This window comes from Eretmochelys imbricata, chromosome 3 (genome assembly GCF_965152235.1).
Source record: "Eretmochelys imbricata isolate rEreImb1 chromosome 3, rEreImb1.hap1, whole genome shotgun sequence".
Lineage (NCBI taxonomy): Eukaryota > Metazoa > Chordata > Testudines > Cheloniidae > Eretmochelys > Eretmochelys imbricata.
Window position 1 is genome coordinate 168,585,950 of NC_135574.1, and position 25,067 is coordinate 168,611,016.

Here is a 25,067-nt window from a genome sequence, read left to right on the forward strand (position 1 = left end):
CCGGCGTGCGACTGACTACAAACCTAAGAAAATCAAATCAAAAGTCAAAGGCACCTATAAACCTTTCAGGCAAATGTAGCTGATTAGAACTCTGTGAAAAGCTTTTGAAACTCTGTTTGTTCAAAGTGCTTTACGCAAATAGTGATTAAATAGATACGTACACACTTATCTCTCCCTTTAGAGAGCCTCTGAGCACGTGCACATTTCTTAAACGCCCCCCCCCCCCCATAAACTCTGTACTCAGCCAACCATGAATACAACTGAACTTTCCCACCGTGCTCTGGGCTGTTTTCATGCCACCACTTCATGGAATGACCTCTCTATTCTTTGCCAAATTACCACATTACCACATCCCTCTTAAAAATTCAATTTTTCCATCATTTCCAGAAAAAATAATATATAGTAATATATTAACAAGTACTACCTACCAATAATATAATATGGCTTCTGTATTTTTTGTACACCCAAAACTTACACCAGCGTCTAGGGGAGTTTCAGACGCATAAGGAATGCAGTTTTAGGACCCTTGACAGGGAATTTTCAAGGGAGTAAGAAAGGAAGAAAGGGAAGCTCTTTCTGGATTTGGATTCTAGTTGTAGAACATTCCAAAATATCCAAGCAAGCATATATCAGCAGCAGAAACTCTGAGACAAGACTATACCAGATGAAGGAAAGGACAGAGTTGTTCAGCTATTTATTTGACAGATATGTTTCCAAAACAAGATTAAATACACTATTGTTCGTTTTAGGGTTATGGCACCTTAGAAATTTAAAAGATGAAATAATCTTCTCTCTCTTTCTGAACATATTGATGTAATACTTTTTACTGTGACCAACTATGCCAAAAATGTTAACGCTGTATATGGGAAGGGGCGGGGGGAAAACAACACACTTTTTACTGGAATGATTTTGGAATCCTAGTTACCAGATATAGAATCACAGAATCTTAGAAATGTAGGTCTGGAAGGGACCATCAAGTCCAGCCATCTACACTGTGGAAGGACCAAGTAAACCTAGACCATCCCTGACAGGTGCTTACCAATATGTTTTAAAAAACCTTTGATGGGGATACCCTAGTTCCAGAGCTTAATTACCCTCGTAGTTAGAAAGTTTTTCCTAATATCTAACCTAAATCTCCCCTGCTGCAGATTAAGCCCATTACTTTCTGTCCTACCTTCAGTGGACATGGAGAACAATTGATCACAGTCCTTTTTATAACAGCCCTTAATATTTTTTAAAGATTTATCAGGTCACCCTCCCCCCATAGTCTTCTTTTCTCAAGACTAAACATGTCCAGTTTTTGTAACCTTTCCTCACAGGTCAGGTTTTCTAAACCTTTTATCATTTTTTGTTCCTCTCCTCTGGACTCCCTCCCATTTGTCCACATCTTTCCTAAAGCGTGGGACACAGAAATGGACACGGTACTCCAGCTGAGGCCTCACCAGTGCCATATAGCAGAATTAAGAAATGCTCTTTGAAAAATCATCTATAAAGTAATTCTATGTGTATTATTACATATATATAACTTTGTTGTCAACCCCCCAATTTTTAACAGATTAATTTATTTAAAAGAAATTTTCATCACGGTAGCAAAACCCAACAAACTACATTTTATCAAAAGTATAAAATTCACTAGAAAATACTGTCCTCTTTTTGGCAAACTGTTACATAAAACCCTTAGATTTACAAATACAACAATTACTTGTTACAAAAGAAACAGAACTGAATTGTCTATACATAGTGCTTTTTGATATGTACCAAGTATATGGAATCCAAACAAAAAACATCAGAAAAACCAAAACAAATATTAAATTGTGAAATTAAGCCATCCTAGTGCAAATCTGAATAAGTTACATCCTGAAATTAAATTGCATGCAAGTCAGATGCTAATAATATGAAGCTATATCTGGAAGAGATCACAAACTACATTAAATATGTAGTTTTTATTTCCATTGCTTTCCCACCCAAAAGTAAATATATATTTTTACACTGGAGCTCCTAAAATATTTACAAACCTTCTAATAAAATATATCAGTTAAATATATTTGAAAATAAGATGATTTTTTCCATAAAATATATTGATTTTCTTTCTATGTACAGACTTTACCAAAGAACTAAATCCAATAGTGAAACCATCCCATAATACATAGTTTTGCATCAGCAACTATTAGCAAGAAAATAACTTTTCTGAAATAAAACTAAACCACATTTAGACACATGTAGGCAGAACAGCATCTGAACAACATCAGATTGTGCAACATTTTAAGAATATGGAGTCAGTGTTTGAGGCCTAACTTATTTAATACTATTTCAGGAATCTGCCTTCTTTCTTTAAACACAATCTCTTTGGTTATTTTCAACTAATTTTTATCATTTTCATGGGTGTAAAATTAAAAGTATGCCTGTTTCATCTTGAAGATCTAGGGAATAGTTATGTGGATTTAACACAGACATCTGGCTAACCTTTAGTTAGAAGGAACACACTTTTTTTTTTTTTTTAAATTGCTTCTGTGGGGGTCAAATCCAAAAATTTCTACAATATTTTTACTCAAATTCTTCTTCAGGCAAAACTCCCACTGACTGCAATGAAAGTTTTGCCTGAGTTCGGCAGGATTGTCCCTTCAAGACTCTCCATATGCAGACTCCTTCTACCAACATACGAGGGGTGCCACTTTCACAGCATACTTCCACTTTCTCTCCAATTGTACTGAAGAAGTCCCCTCACAAAGGAGCCCTTAGGATTCAAAGCTCCATAGATTTGGAGGGGAGGGGAGGGGATGGGCTCTAGTCAAGTCTTTCCACCTTAAGCCCACAAACTCCAATGCAAGTTACTGCATACAAAGGCCCTGATCCTGCAAATACTTAAATGTCTGTAGACTCCACTCACAAGAGTAAACTTCTGTGGACTGCCCAGAGTATAGGAGTCATGTTCCAGGGCGTGGCAGAGAGCCAACTGGAAGTGCAGGCACATAGGCCTTCTGTCAGATCTCCTGAGATTCACAGGCATAGTGGGTGGAACCATCTGTTGTTCCACAGAAAGAGGGGAAAGAAACTCCACCCACCAACAAAAGAATTCACAGGAAGCTTGCAACTTGAAAATGATGAGTGGTTTCAACTTACCTACAAGGGTCATTCTTGATTAGTAGAGCATTTGACTCTAAGAACTTGAGGATTTTGCCTTGTATGTTTGGCTTTGACACAAAAATGGTCTCTTTACTCAAGTAATAATCCTGTGTAGACATGGGTCCTGATTCTCACTGGCTTTGCATCTTTCGTAGTCATTTACACCTGTCTATGGTGAGTGAAGAAACACTATTTGACAGTATTCTACCCCCATTTTGTACTCATTTTGTACAAGGGGAAGACTGTGGAGAACCAGGCTCAACATCTTGCTTGATCTGGTTAAGACTACATTTTGTGACTCCACAAATTGTCAGATATTGTGGCAAATGAATGAAATATTCTTATTGTAAAAAAAAAAAAAATAGAAGGAATGGGGAAGATCTGAAATGATTTACATACAAAAGTGTTATAAAATTTGCAATATTGTTCTCCTACGCAGGATTCACAGGATTCACGAGAGCATCAGTGTTATCAGTGAAGCCTCTAAAACATTTACAGCATTTTATTTCAAGAAGAGCTCACAAACTGCTACTTAGTAATGAAAAGTCATGCACCCAAACACGGTCTAATTCTGCACGTGGTTTAGGTGCAACTCTAGGACTCCAGTACTGTGTATCTGTGGAGAATGTACCAAACCAAGGTCAATACAGATTAGGTTAGAGAGATCTTGTGTGCAGATCTTGTCCAAAGGGGAAAAAAAAAAAAAAAAGGGGGGGGGGGGAGTTAATGTAAGCATTTTCCCAACTTTGCTGGATAAATGTCACACTGAATACATAAAAATCTGAGTTTGATGTAAAGGCAAGTGAATACTCAAAAACAGCACAAGAATATTTCAGGCCAGGAAGGATTAAAAAAAAAGTATCTGTTTAAATTTCCAGAAGTGTTCTTTTGAAAGAGAGTAGATATACCAACAACATCCCTCCCCCGGTTCTGTCTTGGGGGAAAGAATGTCTCTTAGCATTTATTGTCTTCTGGAATATGCTTCTGCACTGCTCAATTGTACAAAACCTCTAAAACCTCTGGGATGGCTACTGAACAGTGTGATTTATTGTCACAATAGAAGGTATCTCCAGTGCTGTCCAATTACAAAGGCACAGCTCCTAATCCAGTGTTCCAGTTAGAGGATGAGTTTTTGCCACACTTTAACTGAAGTAAACCACTATAGAATCATATTCAATTCTCAGACTGGGTCATTCAGAAACCAGTGGATCTCTCTCTTTTGAATCCTATTAAAATGGAAGCTCTAAAATGTACAGTATAAACAATATCTTTCGCAAGCAGACTAACAGGTACAGGTTGAGCAGTGTTCTGTTGAATGGAGGCTAGTCACTCTTGTAATTATTTCATATTTAGTCAGATTTCTTTTTGTTCCAGATACAACAAGAATGCAAAACAGAAGAACACATCAAGTCAGCATCTCCAACAAATATGAGGTACTATCAGAAAAACACTACAAGGTCCATTGCAGGCAATTAATCCAGTCAGAAGTGCACAACAATAGCTCCTTCCTGGTAAATAGGACCAAAGTGAGATGTGTAAAATGAAACTGTCCAGGTTAGACTGAACTGAGAATAAGAAAATTCTGAAGAGTTAAAGATTAAAGTTCCTCCCATAGAAGGTTTGGAAGGAAATGGAAATAGAAACATGAATTTCTCTGTTATATTTGTGGTTTTGAATAATCTCAGTGAAGCAGAACCCAGATAAAACACCTTATAAGAATATTTGTGCCAATTATTTATTTTTCCCCAACAAACAAACTGATTAAAAAAATGGGTGGGAAGCATATCTTTTCCCTAGACCTGGATAAACGAATTACCATTTTTAAACAGGTAGTTTAAAATCAATGGGAAATAAACAGGTTGTCCAGGTTTCTTGACTGATACATTCAGGATGTTTTCAGTAGCTGTCTGCATGTGACAACTCTACATTTACAACTCTGCATCATCCTGAAGTAAATCTGCATCTTCTTCATCCAACAAGAGGTCAGCATCCATGACTTCAGTCCCTTCCATGACATCTCCTAACTCCTGAACAACATCATCTTCAAGGTCATCTACATGCTCAACCTGTTTAATCAAACTCAAATGATCCAGAGGGATCACACCATGTCCAACTGGCCCAGTAGTTCTTGCAATAGTGGCTGCCATTTCTGCTGCAACAGCGGCTTTCTGAGCCTTCTGCCTTTGCTGTTCTTCCTGTTGCCTGTGAGTCTTCATATGAGCGTTGCGACTTTTGATTTTGAAAAACACCCTAAAATTTCAAGAAAAGAAAGAACATTTCAGAGGACATCCTTTTGCCTCTACTGAAAAATACAATGATGTGCTTTGCTTTCTTGCCTTGAAAGAGATGATGGTGAAGAGAAATCTATGTACAACTTGGAGGATTTCAGGGAGCGATTATCAGGTTTCTGCAATCTAATAATAATATAGACAATTGTATGCTCTCTTCATTTAAACATTTATATGAACCCAATTGCTGCTGTTACTGAGTGCCTCACAACTGTCAATGCACTTATCCTCCAAACACCCCTATCAGGTAAGGGAGTGCTAATATCCCCATTTTACAGATGTGAAAACTGAGGCAGAGAGAGACTAAGGTGGGATTCACAAAGTATTTAGGCACCTAAATACCTCTGTAAATCCCACCCTAAGTGATTTGCTCACAGTCACATAGGAAGATGAACTGAGCTATAGCTCACAAAAGCTTATTCTCAAATAAATTTGTTAGTCTCTAAGGTGCCACAAGTCCTCCTTTTCTTTTTGTGAATACAGACTAACATGGCTGCTACTCTGAAAGTTGTGGAATAGGAAACTGAATCCAAGTTTTGGGAGTCCCCGGCTAGTGCCCTAACCACTGGAGCCCCCTTCCTCCCTATCTTTTGGAAGGGTTAATTTATGCTTTTTAGCTACCCCTTCCTAGGATATCACATCAATCTACTGCAGCACTGCCAACTCCCAACACATAACAATCATCAGTCAGGTTTCCCAAAATCATGGTTGACTTTTGCTGAAGGGAAGAGTTCTGTGAAGACTGCCACAGAATACAGAATTGAAATCCTAACATTTCAAAACCCAACTACTTAGAGTAGAGACCTTGACACTATTAAGCTGCTCAGCTGGTTTATCCTGGAATAGCATCAGACTTCGCAATTTTGAAAACAGTATCTGCACCCAAAATGTCTGCTTTACGTGACACTTTCATGAAAGTGGCTTTTAAGACTTCAACCCTTGTGAGCAGGAACAGACGTAGCCAGGTCACTTGATGTGGCTGTATTGATTTTATGTATTACATTTTCAACACTTCAGATGTCCAGAATACCACATCAGCTGAACAGAAACTATATCAGTTGATCCAACTGAGTGTTTTACGCCTCCTGGAAACAAAATCCAAATGAGGAGACTTTGTTATCATCAACAAAAATGCTAGGGTTATCTGCCTCCCTCTGCTGGAACCAGGAAGTATAACTCTTGCATAGTGACTACCAAGAAATTGAAAGAGAGACTGAATGCAGTAGGCAAACTGTCCCAAACTCTCAAATGATATCCAAAGCAGTTTCTCAAAACAGATTTGGGTAGGTGGCTTGTGGGCGCATTCCAATGGTTTTTTTTTTGGTGGATGGAGGAAGGAAAATGTCACAACATGTCAAAGGAAACTAAAACTCCTTTGAGGCAACCATGGGAAAATAAATAATTACTAGAAACTTGTTGAAGTTCTATTTCTTTGGAACATGAGCAGATAAACTTTCTGTACTACTACAGACAGATATAGTCCCTTACTTGCCACACTCTTTACAAGGAAAAATTGTCGTTGGGTCCGTCTCGCCACTTGTTGTGCTGTGGGCAGGGGAGCTCTTGACGGAGCAGTATCCACTCTGCGTGCCAGATTTTTGCTTTGTACCTGGAACAGTGCATCGTGGTTTTGTCACCTGGTTTGTACCACCATGAATTCGAGCATGGCCATTTAGTGCTTGTCTGGAGCTGAACACCTGAGGGGAAAAAAAATTCCATTAGACCAGCAACTCAGAAAGAGAAATACATTTAATTTACATTATATTGCTATAGAGACAACTGCACTGGTTAATAATATAAAAAACACATTTAGCCAATTCTGTTCTCAATTATACCTGGTTGAAGTTAAAGATTTACTCATTATAGAAACAGAAATGGACCATAATGAGTGGCATTCCCAGTTATTTCATTATATTATCCTTCTAATATATAAAAATACCTAGATCTTATATGGAGCTTTTCAACCATACATCTCACAGTACTTTACAAAGGGGCTAAGTATTTTATCCCTATTTTATAGATGGGAAGTCTAAGAGACAGAGAGGTGAAATGACTTGCCCAGCAAATCAGTGGCAAGGCCAAAAACAGAACCCTAGTCTCTTGAGTCCACCATAATACTGCTCCCCTTATGCTTTAAAGATATCAAATACACCTACAGCACCACAGTTTGGCATTTCACAGATAAAAGAGGCTGCGGAAAACGTGAGACTTTGAAGGGGCGGCAGGTCTACGGGTGCACCAAGAGCTATAGGCGGTGGTTCAGGAGACTTCTGCATTTCACTTTCCTCTTCTTTTACATATTTTCTTTCTTCTTCCATCTCCTCCTCATCCTCTAAATCTTCCTCTTCCCCACTTGTCTGAAATTAAAATTAAATTTAAGAAAAACTAAAAATTTGATCCAAAAATAAAAGAAAGGCATAAAACTAGCGACAGTTCTGAAACATAGCATCAGTCTCTTCCTTCAGGGTTCTTGGTTTAACATTTTTATTTGTCCCACAATGGAGAACTTTTCATGTCTTATTCATAACAAAATGATCATCTATCCATAGCTGCACAGAGTTCTGTAATATGACACAAAACTGTCCTCATCTTTATTATAAAGCTGTGGTGTCTACATACCCCAGCATGCCATGCTTCATATTGATCTGGGTGGCAATATATAACATGTACACACACATGCACGCAAGCAAAATTACCTGCTAAAAACAGAGTCTACTTTAAGAATGCTCAAATAACTGTGGCACTGAACTCGCATGCAAACTCAGACTTTCTTGCCAGTGTAGGAAAATTACCTTTCCAAAGACATAGGCTAATCATCTACAGTAGTAACTATCCAACTTTTTATATGTATAGAATTGCTACTGTAATTCTCAGTATATCCACATACACACACGTATGCATCTAGAAAAGCGTGCACATATTTTTCTGTTACAGTACTACCAGCAGCAGAAGCATACATAGGACATACATGTGTCTAGACCAGAATTTGATATACAGTGGTAGAAATGCTTGTACCATGAATACATTTCAGTTTTCACCACTAGAAAGATGAATGAAACTGCACTGCATGCCCCGCCCCCTTCCACACATGCACACACTGAATTTTTGTAGGGGTTAGTTTTATGTTGATTTTTTAAAGCTCACCAGGCAGTCATCTCTTATTTCTGCTAGACGTGTTCTGTGTTTCCGTCCCAGATGCATGATTTTCTTCCAGGTATAGTAGTATTCCACACACTGTGCAACTGTCTTAGACTTAACCTATAGTGTCAAGCGACAATACAAATATTCCAACAACAAAATGTTAAAAAGGCTGTTTTGTTTTTACTTGTCTATGAAAAACGAAAATAATAAAGATAACAGATTCAATTTCTGACAGCCCCATCTTTTTTCATTTCTGCAGTCCAAGATAAAACTACAAATCTGAGTTTCAATGTAGTTGCTTTGTGAACATTCCTGTAAGATATTCCCAGACAAAAAAACCCACTATGGTGTTTAGAAACCTGCAAATCCATGGGTATCCACTTTATATCTGTGGGCCATTTTTGTGGATAGCAGCTCGAATGCGGATACAAATTTTGTATGTGCACAGGGCTATGGAGTGCAGCACAGACTCACCAGAACAGGTGGAGGGACCTAGGCTCCCAGCTGCCAGCATGGCTCTCCCCGACTCAGCTCCAGCCAGGGCTCGAAGCTGCATCCCGGCCATAAGAGCCAGGCGGGCTGCTGGGGGGAGCCGCGGTGGACCCTCTACCTGCCCTGGACAGGGAGCCTGAGCAGCCCCCGCAGCACATGACCCTACCCCCCAGGCTCCCCACCCAGGGCAGGCAGAGGGTCTGCGCTGTGGCTCCTCACAGCTGCCTGCCCGGCTCTTACAGTGGCTGGGCTGAGGATTTGAGGCACACGTACCCCGCCCCTGCTGGAGCTGGGTTGGGGAGAGCCGCGCTGGCAGCTGTGAGGATCCAGCCCAGAGCCGCAGACCCTCCACCTGCCTTCAGCTGGGTGGGGAGCGTGGGGACACGACTGGGCGATGCTCTCAGCCCGCCCCCAACTATGGGCAGGTGGAGGGTCTGCTGGGTCTCCCCAGGGCTGCCTGGGCTCCCTGGCTGGGCTCCACACTGGCCTGGCCGAGGGCGGTGTGAGTGTGGGGGAGAGGTGTGGAAGAAGAGGGGAAAGGGAGAGGGTATGTTATGTTGGATCATATTAATAAAGTTCTGTATTAAAATCACAAATGAGTTTGATTCCCCATAGTTTAAATTCCAGGGTATTACTAATTAAGAGGTCTCTTGGTTTTTGGTCTCTTGTTTTTACTGTTTCTCTCCCTTTCTGTGTGAAACTTGCAAGCTGCTAATTGTGTTAGTACATCCCAAGACAGAGTCTGTTCTCAAAGCAATACTTTGTAACAACTGCTCACATAGAGACTCAAAGCGATACTTTGTAACAACAGAAACAGCACACAGAGACTCCCCGCCCTTTTGTTGTATTTATCTCGCTTTGTTAACAAGTGTGATTAAAATAGAGATAAAGAATGTATGTGGATGGATGCTTGGTGTGGATAATAAATGAATGATCAGGTAGGTGCCAGCCTAAGAATCCAGTGTCCAACGGCCGAAGAAGGCGTCAAGTGGAAACAACCAGAGGACCCCTGGAGGGCAGACTGGAATCCACCCAACAGCCTCAAGAACAAGATAGCATCTGGCAGCACGGAGCCATCAGGAACGTGCCATCTGCTGATTGATTCAGCAACAGCAGGATGAAGCAATTCCCATAGACTGGCATAGGAATAAATTCCTATAAAAAGGACTCTAGAAAGTGAGAACTTTGGGGTCTGATTCTGCAAACCAACTTCCAGGAGCATCAGATGAGCATCTGACAAGGCCCTGCTCCCTCCTCGTGTCCAGGCCACCTGGCCAGCACTTGGCACGAGCAACTATAAGGCTGGTAACTATGATAACAACCTTACAGAACCTGTGTGTGTGTGTGTATGAATGAATGTGTGAATAAATATGAAACTGAATGGAATGTTACAGCTATAACTAACTGCTTACTATGCTTCTTTCTGTATTCGCAATAAATGTGGCATTTTGCCTTTTCCCCTTTAATAAGATCCTGCTGTTTTTTATTTTACTGGTGTAACAGGTAGACAATTTTTGTATCCACATCTGATCTGCACATTTTTCTATCCGCACAGGGCTCTATCAGTGTTGACTGATGGTACACAGCAGTAACTGACGGGGTAAAAATCCTCAGAAGAATATTGTGGTCGTGTAACCACAATACACAACACTTCCTCTATACAAAACAACCATTAAAAAGCCACGAAACCTGAATTAAAGTTTAACTTACACAAACCCAAACATTTTGAGTATGGAAAATGATAATTGAGATACCTGAGCTCTGCCCCCAGAGAGATGCCAGCTTCCCATCTTTCCTTCTTTGGGGGTGGAATACCAAAAACATGCCCCAGAAAAATACTGCCTTTATTATCTCTCTGATACTAAGTGGGGTGTTTCACCACCACTGTGACCTGGTGCCATATTTTCATGATCTGATCCAAGAAAGCTACTATACCAAGAGACACTACCTCAATGTCACATGAAACTTGTATAATTGTCTGACACAGAATCACAGGTCCAATCTAAGGTGCCAAGAGCTCTCTCCACACCTTGAAGTATCAGCCCCCTCAGACCCAGTCTAGTCCCCAATGGACTAAAATTTGATGAGGCTGGAAAGGTATTTTTTGATAGCCCAATGAAAATCCTTTGTGTTATGCCTGAGTTTTCTTTCTCCTCCCACACCCTCAGGTGTGTAGGGTGTCAACCAGTTTCCGCCATTTATTTTTGTCTTGTGCTGGTCTGTTCAGGCTTTGGAGAGTTACGTGGACAGATTTGGGTTTTAAAAACACACTTTGAGAATGCACACTAGAGTTTATTGTTACTTTAAAAAGTAACTAAATTTCTAACCTTCTATTGGTGCAGCACATGCATGCATATATAGACATACACCCACACTATATACACACACACACACACACACACACACACAATATATATATATTTCATTATGCAATCTCTTTAACTTCCATTGGTTCTGTGATTGCAGTGAGTCAGTCTATCACTGAGGGGTGAAGAGCAGGAGGACAGATTCAAACTGAATGTGGCAAATAAAGAACAAAAGATTATAAATGGCAAACACCAAAACAGAAGCCTCCTTACCATTTTCTGTACAAAAATAAAATCTTTGCTGTAAGTGGATAATGCTTTGTTAAACAGCCTTCTTTCTAGAGGTGTCCACATGTCAGATCCTAAAACAAATGAAATAATTATAAACAACTTGTCCTCCAATTGCCAGCCTCCATCTTTGTTCGTACGATAGTCTGTCTGTTAGGGCAGGGGACTGGGAGTCGGGACTGCTTGCTTGTAATCCTTGCTATAAAACAAATTCATTGCGAGACCCTGGACAAGTTGCTTCTCTGTGATTCAGTCCCTTCCATCTCCAAAATGGGGATGGTACTTAACTATTTCATAGGAGTCTGGCAGAGACTGAAAAGTGCTTTGAGATGCTTGGATGGAAGGTGCCAAGTATTATTATTATTTGCCAGATTGACTGCCCAGGAAAAAAAAAATCTTCATTTCTGAAAATCAGTACTGAAATCTGGTGTGGACGACTCAAAGCGAGTTGGTGCTCTCACTGAAATCCCTAGTGGGTATTAGTCAAACAGGAGGAACACAGGAGCTGCTCTCCTGGATCAGGCCAATATTCTGTCTGCAAGTAGACAGCACTAAATGTTTCAGAAGAAGGAGCAAGAAACCTTATAGAGGACAGTTGTGGGATAAACTGACCATGTGTCTGACATTGCTTCCCAATTCTGTTAGTGCTTGGTTTATGCTCCAAAACGTCAGGGTTTTTAGCACTTTTAAAAATCCTGTGTAATAGAACTGTGGATCTTCTCATTATCCATATATATATATGCCTCACCCTTTTCTGAGTCCTACTAAGTTCTTTCTGCCATCCTGTGGCACTGAGCTCCATGGGCTAATTATGCCTTGTGTAAAAATGTATATTCTTTTACCAACTTTCAGTTTTTATTGCTTTTCAATTTCATCCTATACTTATTAATTTGCTCCTGCACCTCCCTTTTGACATTCTTAATCAAAGAAACGGTGCCTCAATTTTATTAACTGAAAAGAGTAGGCCTAGGACACCTATCCCCCCAATATCTTCTGTTGTGAAGACAGAGAACATTTAGCTTCTCTTCAGTGATATTTATCCTCTTGTTCTCTGAAGGCACTTCTCATATCAGAGAGAGAGCAATATTAGCAATTTCTATCTACCTTTAGATGAAATCTTTTTGTATGGCCCTTGTAGAATGGGACTGACCTCACAGGGTGAGTTTCATTCATTGTTCTGTTATCCCCTCAGGGTTGTCTTCTGACTCACTGCTTTGTATGCAGCCGTTTCTCCAATTCTGGATCTCTACTACTTAGTATCTTCCCCTATTTGCATAAACTTCATATACACCTAATTCTCCCCTTGAGCAGCTCATCACTCCAGTCTCTCTAGGTCTCTTTGCTTGTTTACCTGATCGGGTCTTGTGCAAATTTACTACTCCACCCTTCTGTGCCTCACTATCTTAATCGGTTAAAATGGGAACAATACTTTTATCTCAGTGGAATGTAGTGAAGTTTAGTTATTTTTTATTCATCTTTTGAGATTTTTGGTATGAAAACAGCTGTGTGTTATGACTCAAACTGTAGCTTTTTCTCAAAATTGTACATCTTTAACGCTTTCAAAAAAAGATGCGGAGGCATGAGCTTCAGCAAACGACTTCGTTTGTCTCTTCTTTTCTTATGAATTATTACAATGAACCGAGGGTTAATTTACTGTACACCTAAGGGGATTCCAGCTTTGTATGGTTTCCTGGAAGTTGTGGTGTTATCAGCAGGGGCCCTAATATGAATATTAGGATTAATTAAAGCAGCCTAATTAACTAGGATAAAACCTCTGTAGGAAAAGTAACAGGAGAAAAGCTGTTTTTAACTCTGGTTGCTGGGAAACTGACTTTGTACTTGCTGGCCGTGGGAAACACAGAGAGTGTGTATAGGGGGATCTGCAATGCAGTAAGACAGAACTGAGACCTTGGAATACGGATCAGTTTTTAAAGCAGGTCTTTATATTTCAGCAATTCATCCTATCTTCCACTGTATTTGCCATACTGAGACTGTTACTGCACTGATTAACTGACAGTAATCTCTTCTGCAAAATGGGGTGGGAGGAGGGGAGCACTGGGTCTGACTCAATCATTTCAATGGGCCAGTTCAGGCCCACTATAGGCGTAGGATGAGGAACATGTAACATGGTACACGGCCTACATACAAAAAAGTGCCATATGTATTGGATGTTTATAGACTGATAGGAGCACACTGCTGTTTCACGTGGTCTGTCTCTCTTACGTATTCCTAAACTGAGAGCACTGCAGAGCTGAGACGTTCCAAGGCCCAACAAACAAAATCCTGGTGCAGCCCAAAGGACTATAACAGAGCTTTTGTTTTGGGTCCAGGTTATTTTAGAGACCACCTCTTTCTGAATGTCACATTCTGACAGCTGTCTCTAAAATAAACAAACTGGAGTGCAATTGCTAATGGTGGATGAGTGAGGAGCCCTAAAATTTCAAATTTCCTTCCCTCATTAGCCTGATGATGTCTGAGTGTGCTGACTTTCAAAGTACAATTCAAAGCCCACTTACCCACTCATTCTTTTGCCTGAAATGTATTTTGAGGGGGGATTAGGACTATCTCATATTTGGGGAATTGTTTGCATTCTCATGAGTCAGCATTGTGTTCTGTTTTGATCTAGCTCTGCTTTAATGGATACATATGCACCAAGGAGCGGTGATAAATGAAATTTATATTTTTGGGGGGATGGACCAAACCATACAAATTATTCATCCAAATGCCACTAAACATATAAAGTTTGAATTCAACTAATTCTTGCAGTTAGATTATTTTCCTGCAATAACAAATCCCATATGCCTAGAGCAGCTGACTGACCATAATCACCAAATAAATTACCACGTAAACCCTGTAAATAGCTAGAAAGGGATCGTCAATATGAGATACAACTGTATATTGCATTGAAGAACTTCAGAGAGCAGTTTTGTACTTTGGCTTTTTGTATTTTAATGGGGTTTAAACCTGGATTGGAGAGATTATAATTTATCATGTAGTGTTCTGAGTAAGGTTCAGGTTTCTTTAGGGTCTGCTTGAGAAATTCTGGTCTCTTCACCCCACCTGGCAAACAACAGGGTACTCTGATGCCCACAGCTGTAGTGCTAGTTGACAGGTATTAGCATTTACTGGAATTCTATCTTGTGAGATATGCGAAGAAAGCAAGAGCCTCCTCTTGTGTTGCCTTTGTCATTGTGAACCACTTGCAGAAAATGATGGAAATATGTTTGAATGAAAATGAATTCTTAAAATCTAGCATTTCCCAGCCTTTAACCCCTTGCCAAAATCTCTCCTCTAGGTTCTGATCTTTATTTCACTCTTATTGGCTAAATACAGATCCGAACAACATTAGGTGACCAGAGGCCAGGGCTGCACACATCACTTGCAGTAACCAAGTAACAGAGTAGGGGCTTTTCTTGCAATAGAAGTATCTCTTCTGCAAGAAAAAATCATTGACAATTTTCTCTTCAGTCTTCTGTGGGAATGACAATTGGTTTTCTCTTGGTGGAAGAGAGAATCTTCCACTCGAAGGAATTGCTCAGGAAAAGCACCTACCACGCGTTTCATCCAAACAGAAGACCCACATGCAGGCACAGTGTCTTTTTAGTACCTAATCTTATTAAGGCTGCACATGTACTTCCATAGTGAATTTCAAGTTGTTACTTTATCCTTAAAAGGAGAGAAACTGTGGACTAGACTTGCCCCTGCATCTAAGCTCCATTTGGCCAAGGGGAGTGGCATGGGAATCATGGAGCTGCCTGATAAATTGCGACGGTATGAGTCTTCCCTGGTGTTTTAGAGCAACCTAGGGATTGCTCCAAGTTACACCAGTGGAGGATCACCATAGTATAGCTTTCAGAGTAGCAGCCGTGTTAGCCTGTATTCACAAAAAGAAAAGGAGTACTAGTGGCACCTTAGAGACTAACCAATTTATTTGAGCATAAGCTTTCGTGAGTTACAGCTCACTTCATCGGATGCATTCTTCATGCCCCTATTTTGGGATGGCAGCTGGCACATGTGCCAAGCTGCAAACATTATACCAGCAGAGAACCCCCCCCCCCACCATGTGAATTCCCCCCTGGGTCGCCAGACAAAACTGGGCTCATCTGCACTTCCTAGGTAGCACAATGGGCTCTGACTGGAAGCCAGAATTTGGCCTTGTACATTTTGATTATCCAAGCATCAGGAGATTCCTCGATTGTTTCCTTTTGAGTGCAAGCTGGAGACAATGGCTAGGCTTAGACAAGAAATCTTGCTATAGAACCTGGGTTGGTTTTGCAGGGACAGTTGATAGACACAGGATGTGAGGTGGTGGGGTGAGAAGGGACCTGCCCTCACCTATCGTCCTTATCCTGTAATCTTTAGTAACAGCACATACATCTAAATAGCTGGCCAGGGTATATGTTTCACAAAGTATTTTCAAACTATGAACAAGAGGAGACTCCCATTATGTTTGTTAAGTAGAAGAGCTAGATTTGTTTGTTTTAGGCTAGATCTATGCAAACAATGATTTTGCATTCAGTAACTGTGAAAACACTTGCAAGAGTTATACTCTAAGCTAAACTTTGCACTTTTCATGCAATGACCATAAATGTACAAATATTTAAGCATCACAACATCTATACGAGGAAGGTAAGATTGTACAATGATGACACTTTGGTATAAAGAGGCTAAGGCACCAGCCCCAAGGTACACAGCAAGCTAGATCTTTAACACAAATGCCAAGAATTTCGATCAGTTTTGGATCTGAATTAATGGCAGAAATTAGCCTAAATTATTACAAATATCTATTAAGAATAGTGATGTACCAAAACCCCACAAAAAACAAGGAAGAGTATTCTTACAATCTGAAGATTCATCTCTCCATTATTATAAGAATTTTCCCTTTTAGTTACAGGAGATGATAGTTTGAGGTGCTACCAGATGTTTTTTGTAGCATCAACTCTTTATTTAGAAACTTTATTTTACAGACCAGCGTAGTTTACAGGTTAATATACCAAATTAACATGGTTTGTTTCATCTTTTTTTGCATGACATGAAACAAAGCAAAGTAGTATTAATGTAGCCAAGTACTGTCTGGTTACAAAAACCTGACCAGAAATGATGCCAGAGAGGAAAAATCTCTGTTACTCTAAACAAAGGGAAAGAATAAAAGTATCAGGCAGCCTGTAGTTTTAATTTTACGCAAAATTATGTGCACTTACTCTGTGCTCTTTTATAAATGTAAATTCACACATACAGATTGTTTAGAAACCTACCAGCATAATGGTAATTTGCCAAAGGATGACACTTCAATCTTACTGGCTTCCTCAACAGCAGCATTTCCAGGGCAACCTACAAAACAAACACAGAAGAACAGAATAAAAAAACCCTCAGTTATTTACTGTGTATAAATGTGAACACAATAAGCTTAACAAGTATTACAGTATGGGACTGGATTCAGTATCAATTGGGTTAATTTTCCACATCCTTATACTAAAAATCATCACCAAATTACTCTCCAAGACCTACTTATGCTTCATCCCCTACAAGAAGTCACCCCCAACTAATCAACTAAAGGTGGCCAGGCTGATGTGCGGCCAGTGTTAGAGGATATTATTTATTTTTAAAAAAACAAAAATAAATATCCTTTACTTGGAACACGCAGTTGTGCATAAAACTAACCTATGCAACCAAGTGATGTTCTACAGTTCCCCTCACCTTCCCTTCCCCATTTCCTCCTCCTCGTTGTTATCTTCACTGGTTGCATCTTGCCTTAAATTAGATGGTAAGTTATTTGGAGAGGGACTTTATCTTTCTATTTGTTTGTACAGCCCTTTGGATGCTACTATAACACCACCATCCCCGAAAAGTTCCACTCTTTAAATGAATTATCCACACGAGAACAGCAAGCAATAACACACTACAATTCTGGACATTTAAACACAGATTTAATAAGGTTTCACAGGAGCTGGAAGAAGACTGAGTCCTGTGGGTCTTTCCATTAAAACGAGGAGAAACCTTGGGTAATGTTAGCACAGGAGCATGCCTTGTATGGTATTAAAATACACAAAGCCAAGGACTAAGTGACATTAGTCATCCAAGGAGTATAAGAAACTTCTAGAAAGGCCCTGCCTTGAGATTTAATTTATTAACAATGATTACAGGGCAGGTTCATGGCATCACTGCCAATCTATCAGGAAAGTTCTTTTGTGTTGCAAAATCTAAAGCCATTTCATAAAAAAAAAAACCAAAACAAAAAAAGCCAGTTACCTACCTTTCGTAACTGTTGTTCTTCGAGATGTGCTGGTCACATCCATTCCATGCTAGGTGCGCGGGCCCACATGTGCGGTTGTCGGAGATTTCTGCCTTAGCGGTACCCATAGGGCCAGCTGTCGTGCCTTCTAGCATGCTGTGCCCATGCAGCAGTATATTAGGCACTGCCGGCCCACGCCCTCTCAGTTCCTTCTTGCCAACAACTCCGACAGAGGGGCAGGATGGCGGGTCATGGAACGGACAGGAGCAACACATCTCACAGAACAGTTACGAAAGGCGGGTAACTGTTTTTTCTTCTTCAAGTGCTTGCTCGTGTCGATTCCATTCTAGGCGATTCGCACGCAGTATCAATGGAGATGGGCTTGGCGATCACGGGCGTGCAGCCTGTAGCACAGCTCTGCGTCGTCTCTCGCCTGCTGGGTCAGTGCATAGCGCGACGCGGACGTACGGACAGACGACCCGGTGGCGGCCCAACAGATCTCTTGATTTGGGACCTGTGCCTCGTAGGCCGCCGAAGACGCCTGCACTCTAGTGGAATGAGACGTCACGATCGCTGGCGAGGCCACTTTCGCCAGCTCATAGCACTGGCGGATACACCCCATGATCCAAGACGAAATTCTCTGGGCTGACACTGGGCAGCCCTTCATCCTGTCCGCAACAGCGATGAACAACTGCGTTGACTTACGAAACGACTGTGTTGTACTGATGTAGAAGGCCAGTGCCCGTCTGATGTCCAATGTGTGTAGCCTACGCTTATCTGATGCATGAGGCTTCAGACAGGACCGGTAAGTAGATGTCCTAGCCCATGTGGAACTGGGACACAATCTTGGGAAGAAAAGCTGGATGCAGGCGCAGCTGGACCTTGTCCTTGTAGAAGACCATAGAGGGTAGCTCCAACATGAACGCCCTGATCTCGGACACCCGCCAAGCCCATGTTATGGCAACCAGGAAGGACACTTTCCAGAAAAGGAGCAGGAGCGAGCAGGAAGCTAGGGGTTCAAACGGAGGCCCATGAGCTTCGAGAGCAACAGATTCAGATCCCCTGGGGGAACCGGGTCACAGATGTGCAGGTACAGGCCTGCTAGACCTTTCAGGAATCGTGCCGTTATGGGATGGGCAAAGACAGACCTGCCCTGAAGCGGAGGGTGGAACGCAGAAACAGCCGCCAGGTGCATCTTGACCAAAGACAGCTTTAAGTGCAGCAAATAGTCCAGAATGACCTGCAACGAGGCCTCTTCAGGACGTATGTGCTTGTCCGAGGTCCAACATGAGAAACGCTTCCACTTTGCCACAACGGTAGCCCTGGTGGAGGGCTTTCTGCTGCCCAGCAGGACCTCTTGGACTGCGCGGAGCAGTCCCGCTTGTCCGTGCTCAGCCATGGAGCAGCCATGCCGTCAGGTGCAGGTTCGGGTGCAGCAGATGGCTGCGATTCTGGGACAGCAGATCTGGATGGAGAGGTACCTGCAGCGGGTCGGCCACCGAAAGACTCAGCAGCATGGCCACACTGGGGCTATGAGCATGACCCACGCCCTGTCTTGCTTCACCTTTATCAGGACTCTTTGGATAAGGCAGAAAGGCGTACATCAGCACTACCAACCATGGGGTCAGAAAGGCATCCAACAGGGAACCCTTGTCCCTGCCGTATAGAGAGCAGAACACCTGGCACTTCCTGTTCTGCCTGGACGCAAACAGGTCCCTCCACAGTCGGAAGATCAGGTCGACCACCTCCGGATGGAGGAACCACTCGTGGCAAGAGGAGAAGGTCCTGCTGAGGCGATCTGCCAGAACGTTTCTGGTTCCAGGTAAGTGAGCAGCCACCAGGTAGATGGCGTTCTGCACAGAAATGTCCCAGAGACCGAGTGCCTCTTGACACAGGACAGAGGACTTGACACTGTCCTACCTGTTGGAGGCTACGGAGACCATGCAGAACTTCAACTTCTTGAGACTTGTTGAGGCCATGCAGATCCAGGATGGGTCTGAGGCCCCCCTGGGCCTTTGGGATTTGGAAGTAACGGGAGCAGAATCCTCTTCCTTCCATGTCCTGAGGAACGACCTCCACAGCCCCCAACTACAGGAGCTTGTTGATCTCCTGAACCAGGAGCTGCTCTTGAGAGGGGTCCCTGAAGAGGGACAGGGAAGCAGGGGGTTGGGAAGGAGGTGTATCCAGAAACTGCAGGCTATAGCCCTGAGCTACTATGTCCAGGACCCAGCAGTCTGAGGTAACCCATGACCAGGCCAAGCGGTAGGGGGAAAGATGGTTGAGGAAAGGATGGGCAGAAATCGACTGGCTGACTGGGAGTTGCTCTTGAGCTCACCCTCAAAATGATCGCTTTTGCCCCCCCAGGTTCTTAGTGGGTCCGAGCTGGATTGGCGAGCGAAAGGAAGAAGGGCGGCAATGGCTAAACCCAGGGTCCCTTCTCCTTGTAGGTCCCTGCCAGGCTTGCCGAAGCCTCGATGGCAGCGGAGGCCAGAATGGCTTTCTGGCTGACTGTGGGATATGTATGCCCAACAAGCGAAGGGTAGCCTTAGTGTTCTTCAGCCCGGGAAGTCTGACGTCAGTTTGATCAGAGATGAGCCCAACACTGTTGAAGGGGAGGTCCTGAATTGAGGCCTGCATCTCCTGGGAGAGGCCCACCACTTGGAGCCAGGAGCTGCGTCGCATGACCACTGCTGATGTGACCACCCTCGCCACTGAGTCCCATGCCATTTTCAGGGAGCATCTGGCTGCTGCGGAACCTTCCTCTACCAAGGTACCAAACTCCTGAGCCTGAGGAAGGGAGTCCTGGAACTTCTGGAGGTTCTCCCAGAAGTTAAAATTGTATCAGCCCAGCAGGGCCTGATTGTTCACCACCTGGAAGCATAGGCTGGCCGTTGAATAAATTTTTCTGCCAAATAAATCAAGTTTTTTGGCTTCTTTATTCTTGGGAGTAGCGGCAGTGGGGACCTGCTTGTCCTTTTCATTGACAGCAGACACAACCAGTGAGTCCGGAGGTGGATGCATATAACAGTACTTGAAACCCTTGGCCGGCACAAAATATTTTTTCTCAGCCCCTTTAAGAGGTGGGCAGGATGGAGTCTGCCACAGTGATGTGGCGATCTTGAGGACCCCGTCGTGTGCAGGATGACCCAAGAGGGTGTGGAGGCCGAGAGGACACTGAACAGGGTGTCCTCCTGCTCAGCCATCTCTTGCACTTCCAGCCCCAAAGTTCTTGGCCACCTGCCTGAGAAGGGCTTGGTGCTCTTTAAAGTCATCTGGGGGGGCTGGCCCTGGAAGGTCCTGCGACCGCCTCATCTGGAGAAGAGGAAGAGGCCCTGGCTGCAGGCGGAGGCGCTGGGGGATCGGCCGCCGCTGGAGAGGGAGGTTTGGGGGTGGGCACAAAGATGTCCATCCCAACTTCTGAGTGAACTTCCGGTACCGGGCCCGGCGAGGCCCCAGATCCCTGCTCCGATGTGACCATTGATGCATGCTGCAAAGGGGGCATCATCATCACCAGAACGCCCCATGCCTCCCAATATGGCCACTGCGTTAGCCAGTGGCCTTGCAGCCACTGCGGTGCTGTGGATGACGGAACAGTTTCCAGTGCCCAATCCTGTTGCTAAGACCGGGGCAATGGGCTGAACTGGACCTCCGCATCAGGGGAACCACTCTCTGGTGACCAGGGAGGAGCCATCAACGCCTGGGTTTGCTTGCTGGTCGTGGCTACAGGTGAATGCTAACCAGGTGTAAGCAAGCAGTGGCTATTCCGGGGGGAGCAGTCCCGGTGCCGGGGAGATCAGCATTGGGGAGAACGGTGTTGCGAAGACTGGTAATACAAGCGGGAGCGGTCCCACGGAGCCGGCGACCGGGACCGACATCTAGTCACAGATGGGCAAATGGCGTTGGTCATAAGATGGGGAACGTCGACCCCGTACTGTGGAATAACATCTTGACGTCCGGGGGGAGAGTTTGGGCGCCCGATGGCGCGATTGCAATCTGCCCCAGGATTACTTATCCGGAGGTCTGTGGTGCTCTCCCGCCCCTGGAGGGGTCTTAATGGCTGGCTTGCCCTCTCAAGGAACCTGAGCCTGGTCCTGCAGCCCTGGAGACGTCACGGGAGCTCGTGGAGACCTGTGCGCTCTCTGTTCCCAGCTCTGGGATGACAATGGTGCAGGCAGGGTGGTGGGCCCCTTCCACTCACGAGTCAACAGACCTTTGAGAGGGCTAGGTGCCCCAGCCACAGAGGCCCGCTCATGCTGCTCCGGAGAAGGTTGGCGGACAGGCCCGGTCCCTCTACTGGATGATCCTTCGGCCTTCTTGCTCGGCGCCGGCGAGTGCTTCTTCGCCGCCTTCTTTGGCGGCGGTGATGGCAAATGGTGCCAAGCGGAGCTGACGCCAATGGCGCACTGAGCATAGAGGCTGAAGTACTCGGTGCAGTCTGCGCAGAGGGCTTTAAAGCCGTGCAGAGAGCAGACTCCATCAGGAGGCCTCTGAGGAGCATGTCCCTCACAGGACACAGGCCTGCCACTCACAGGCACAGGCCTGCAACAGACAGAGCAGGGCTTAAACCCAGGAGCTCAGGGCATGCCCCGCCTGGGGCAAAGTCTCAGCGGGGACCTTACCTAACAGCTAACTACGCTACTTAACAACTACTTAACACTAACTGCAATTAACAAAAGCCCCAAGTCGATGGAAGAAAACCGCTAGCTCTTCACAAGCAAGAGAGGCACTCTGAAGAAGGAACTGAGAGGGTGTGGGCCGGCAGTGCCTAATATTCTGTGGCATGGGTGCAGCAAGCAAGAGGGCACGACAGCTGGCCCTACAGGTACTGCTAAGGCAAAAATCTCCAACGGCCACACACACACACCTAGAATGGAGTCGACATGACCAAGCACTCGAAGTACTTGTAATTCTGTTTCGAATGGCTCTGCACATTCCCACTTATGGGTTTTGCACCGCCCGGGGCAGCCTCACCTTCCAAGCACTGGCTGCTATAGCTTGTAGCACCCCTTCCTGATGCTTCCCACTGCATCTCCAAACATTCTGAAAGCAAGGTTACACAAGGCGGCACTGTGGCCTCTGCTGTCTCAGTACCTTCCAACCACTGCACCAGATGGAAGTGTCTATCAGATCTGGGGTTCTCTCCTATTCAGTACCTTTGGATTTTTTGCAATAATAGTTGCTTGTTTTAGCGTTAAGTGTAATTTAAGGCAGGTACAGTATAGTTAGCTAGCAGAAACAACAACGAGTCTTCGTGGCACCTTAGAGACTAACACATTTATTTGAGTATACGCTTTCATGAGCTAGAACCCACTTCATCAGATGCTGATACAGACTAACACGGCTACCACTCTGAAACCTAGCAAGCAGAGTTTGTAAGTTCGGTTCTTTGTAACAGTGAAACTGAAGAAACAGCAGCAGCCAGATTTTAAGAGCTGTGCTTCATACCCAGTTGTCTCCCTGGTGCCGGACAATCATGTTAGGTGCCTTAAGTGCCTTGGGGAAGGCCCCTGTCCTTCTGACTGTTCTATTTCCCAGACCTTTACACCCAGAGCATGTAAGACGACACAGAATAGACCACTAGCACTCCTGCTTAAAGAAGCTCTTGCCGCTAACTGTTGGGTTCTGGGCGATCACCAGAGCTGAAGACTAAGAGGCCTGTTTCAGCTCCAGTTGCTTTGTCTAGCAAGAATAAAATGCCTAAAGGATCCCAAGGATTAGGATTTTTGTCAGTTCCGGCTCCTATTTCTGTTTCGTTGGATCCTCCAGTTAAACTCGGCAAGATGTCGAAGGCATCGTCTGTCCAGCTGGCTGCTCTCCAATCCAGACCTAAGGTCTGAGATTTGACCTGAGGATCAAGAGTTGTGGAGCAATTGGCAAGGATGCCTCCCTTCCTTTGTATGGAGACAAGCTAACGCATTTCACTGACATTTGGAGGTTTATTACCTTGGAAAAGAGGGTCCTAGTAATTATAGAAAAGGGCTATACAATACAATTTTAAAAGTTACCTATTTTCCCCTAATCCTTCACTTTTCAGGACACCTTCTCACATGATTATTCTTCTGTTAGAAGTTTAAAAATTGATCCTGACAGGTGCTGTCAAAGAAGTATCCAAATATCTGTAGGTCAAGGGTTTATTCAAAATACTTCTTGGTACAGGGAAAAAAAAAAAAAAAAAAAAGATGGAGATTTCGATCCAATTTTAGATTTTAAGAAAATTGAACAGGTTCATTTGGAAGTTCCAGTTTTGAATGCTAACCCAGGCCCCTATAATTCCCTTGCTTTCGGTTATGGAATGGTTCGCAACTATTGATTTACAGGATGCATATTTCCCTATTTCTCTCTGGCCTAATCATCCTTTGCTCCTTCATTTTGTAGTGGCACAAAGACATTTTCAGTACAAGTTTCTTCAATTTAGCCTTTTCACAATGCCAGGAGTCTTCAAAGTACCTTTTTGTAGTAGAGATCCATCTCTGAAAACTATGCATCTTTGTTTATCCATATCTGGACAATTGGTTGCTAAAGTGACAGGTTGCTACAGGACAGGGCAAGGACCATTATTTGTGCATGATATAATTTAAAGGCTTATGAAGGGGTTATCTAATACGTTATACCCTTTTGAGGGAGCCAGTTCCACGATGGGATTTTAATTTGGTTTTATCTATGCTCATGAAGCTGCCTTTTGAACCTTTGGCAGTGTTCTTTATTTTACTTATCTATTAAAACTGTTTATTATTGGTATAGCATCAGCCAGAGGGGTGAGTGAATTGTATCCTTTGATGGCTGATCTGCCATTTACTATTTTTTATAAGAACAAAGTGGTTCTCAGACCTGATCTCAGGTTTCTACTAAAAACTGTATCCGAGTTTCATATCAGTCTATTAATTTACCAGAATTTTTCTCAAAGTCCCATGCTAATAAAAGGGAATCTGTGTTACATAGTTTAGATGCTAGAAGGGTTTTAGCATATTATTTAAACAGAACTAAGAGTTTTAGGAAGTCATCTAAGTTATTTGTTTCTTATGCTAAAACCCATATGGCTTATAGAGTATCACCTAAAATTATTTCCAGAGAGGGAAAACAATGTATCATTAAATGTTACAAGTTAGCAGCAATCCCTGTGCCTACTGCTGTAAGATCTCATTCTACTAGTGATATGGCAGCATCTTTTGCTTGCCTTAAACATGTTCCTGTTGGAGA

At 43.3% G+C, this 25,067-nt stretch overlaps 1 protein-coding gene across 8 annotated transcripts in view; it reads right to left on the reverse strand.

The window, feature by feature from the left end:
* Positions 1–1,545: 1,545 nt before the first annotated feature.
* Positions 1,546–25,067, reverse strand: part of TRERF1 (transcriptional regulating factor 1) — a 143,019-nt gene continuing 119,497 nt past the window's right edge. For 5 of the 8 annotated variants that reach the window (XM_077813824.1, XM_077813819.1, XM_077813823.1 and 2 more), the window contains 7 exons: positions 16,894–16,969; positions 11,624–11,712; positions 8,556–8,669; positions 7,568–7,768; positions 6,900–7,108; positions 5,460–5,537; positions 1,546–5,373 (listed from right to left, as the gene is read on the reverse strand). In XM_077813824.1, coding sequence (XP_077669950.1) covers positions 5,052–5,373; positions 5,460–5,537; positions 6,900–7,108; positions 7,568–7,768; positions 8,556–8,669; positions 11,624–11,712; positions 16,894–16,969 — 1,089 coding nt within the window. In that variant the 3' untranslated portion in view covers positions 1,546–5,051. The remainder of the gene's footprint in view (positions 5,374–5,459; positions 5,538–6,899; positions 7,109–7,567; positions 7,769–8,555; positions 8,670–11,623; positions 11,713–16,893; positions 16,970–25,067) is intronic. The other 3 variants (XM_077813825.1, XM_077813822.1, XM_077813820.1) reach the window with 1 other exon arrangement.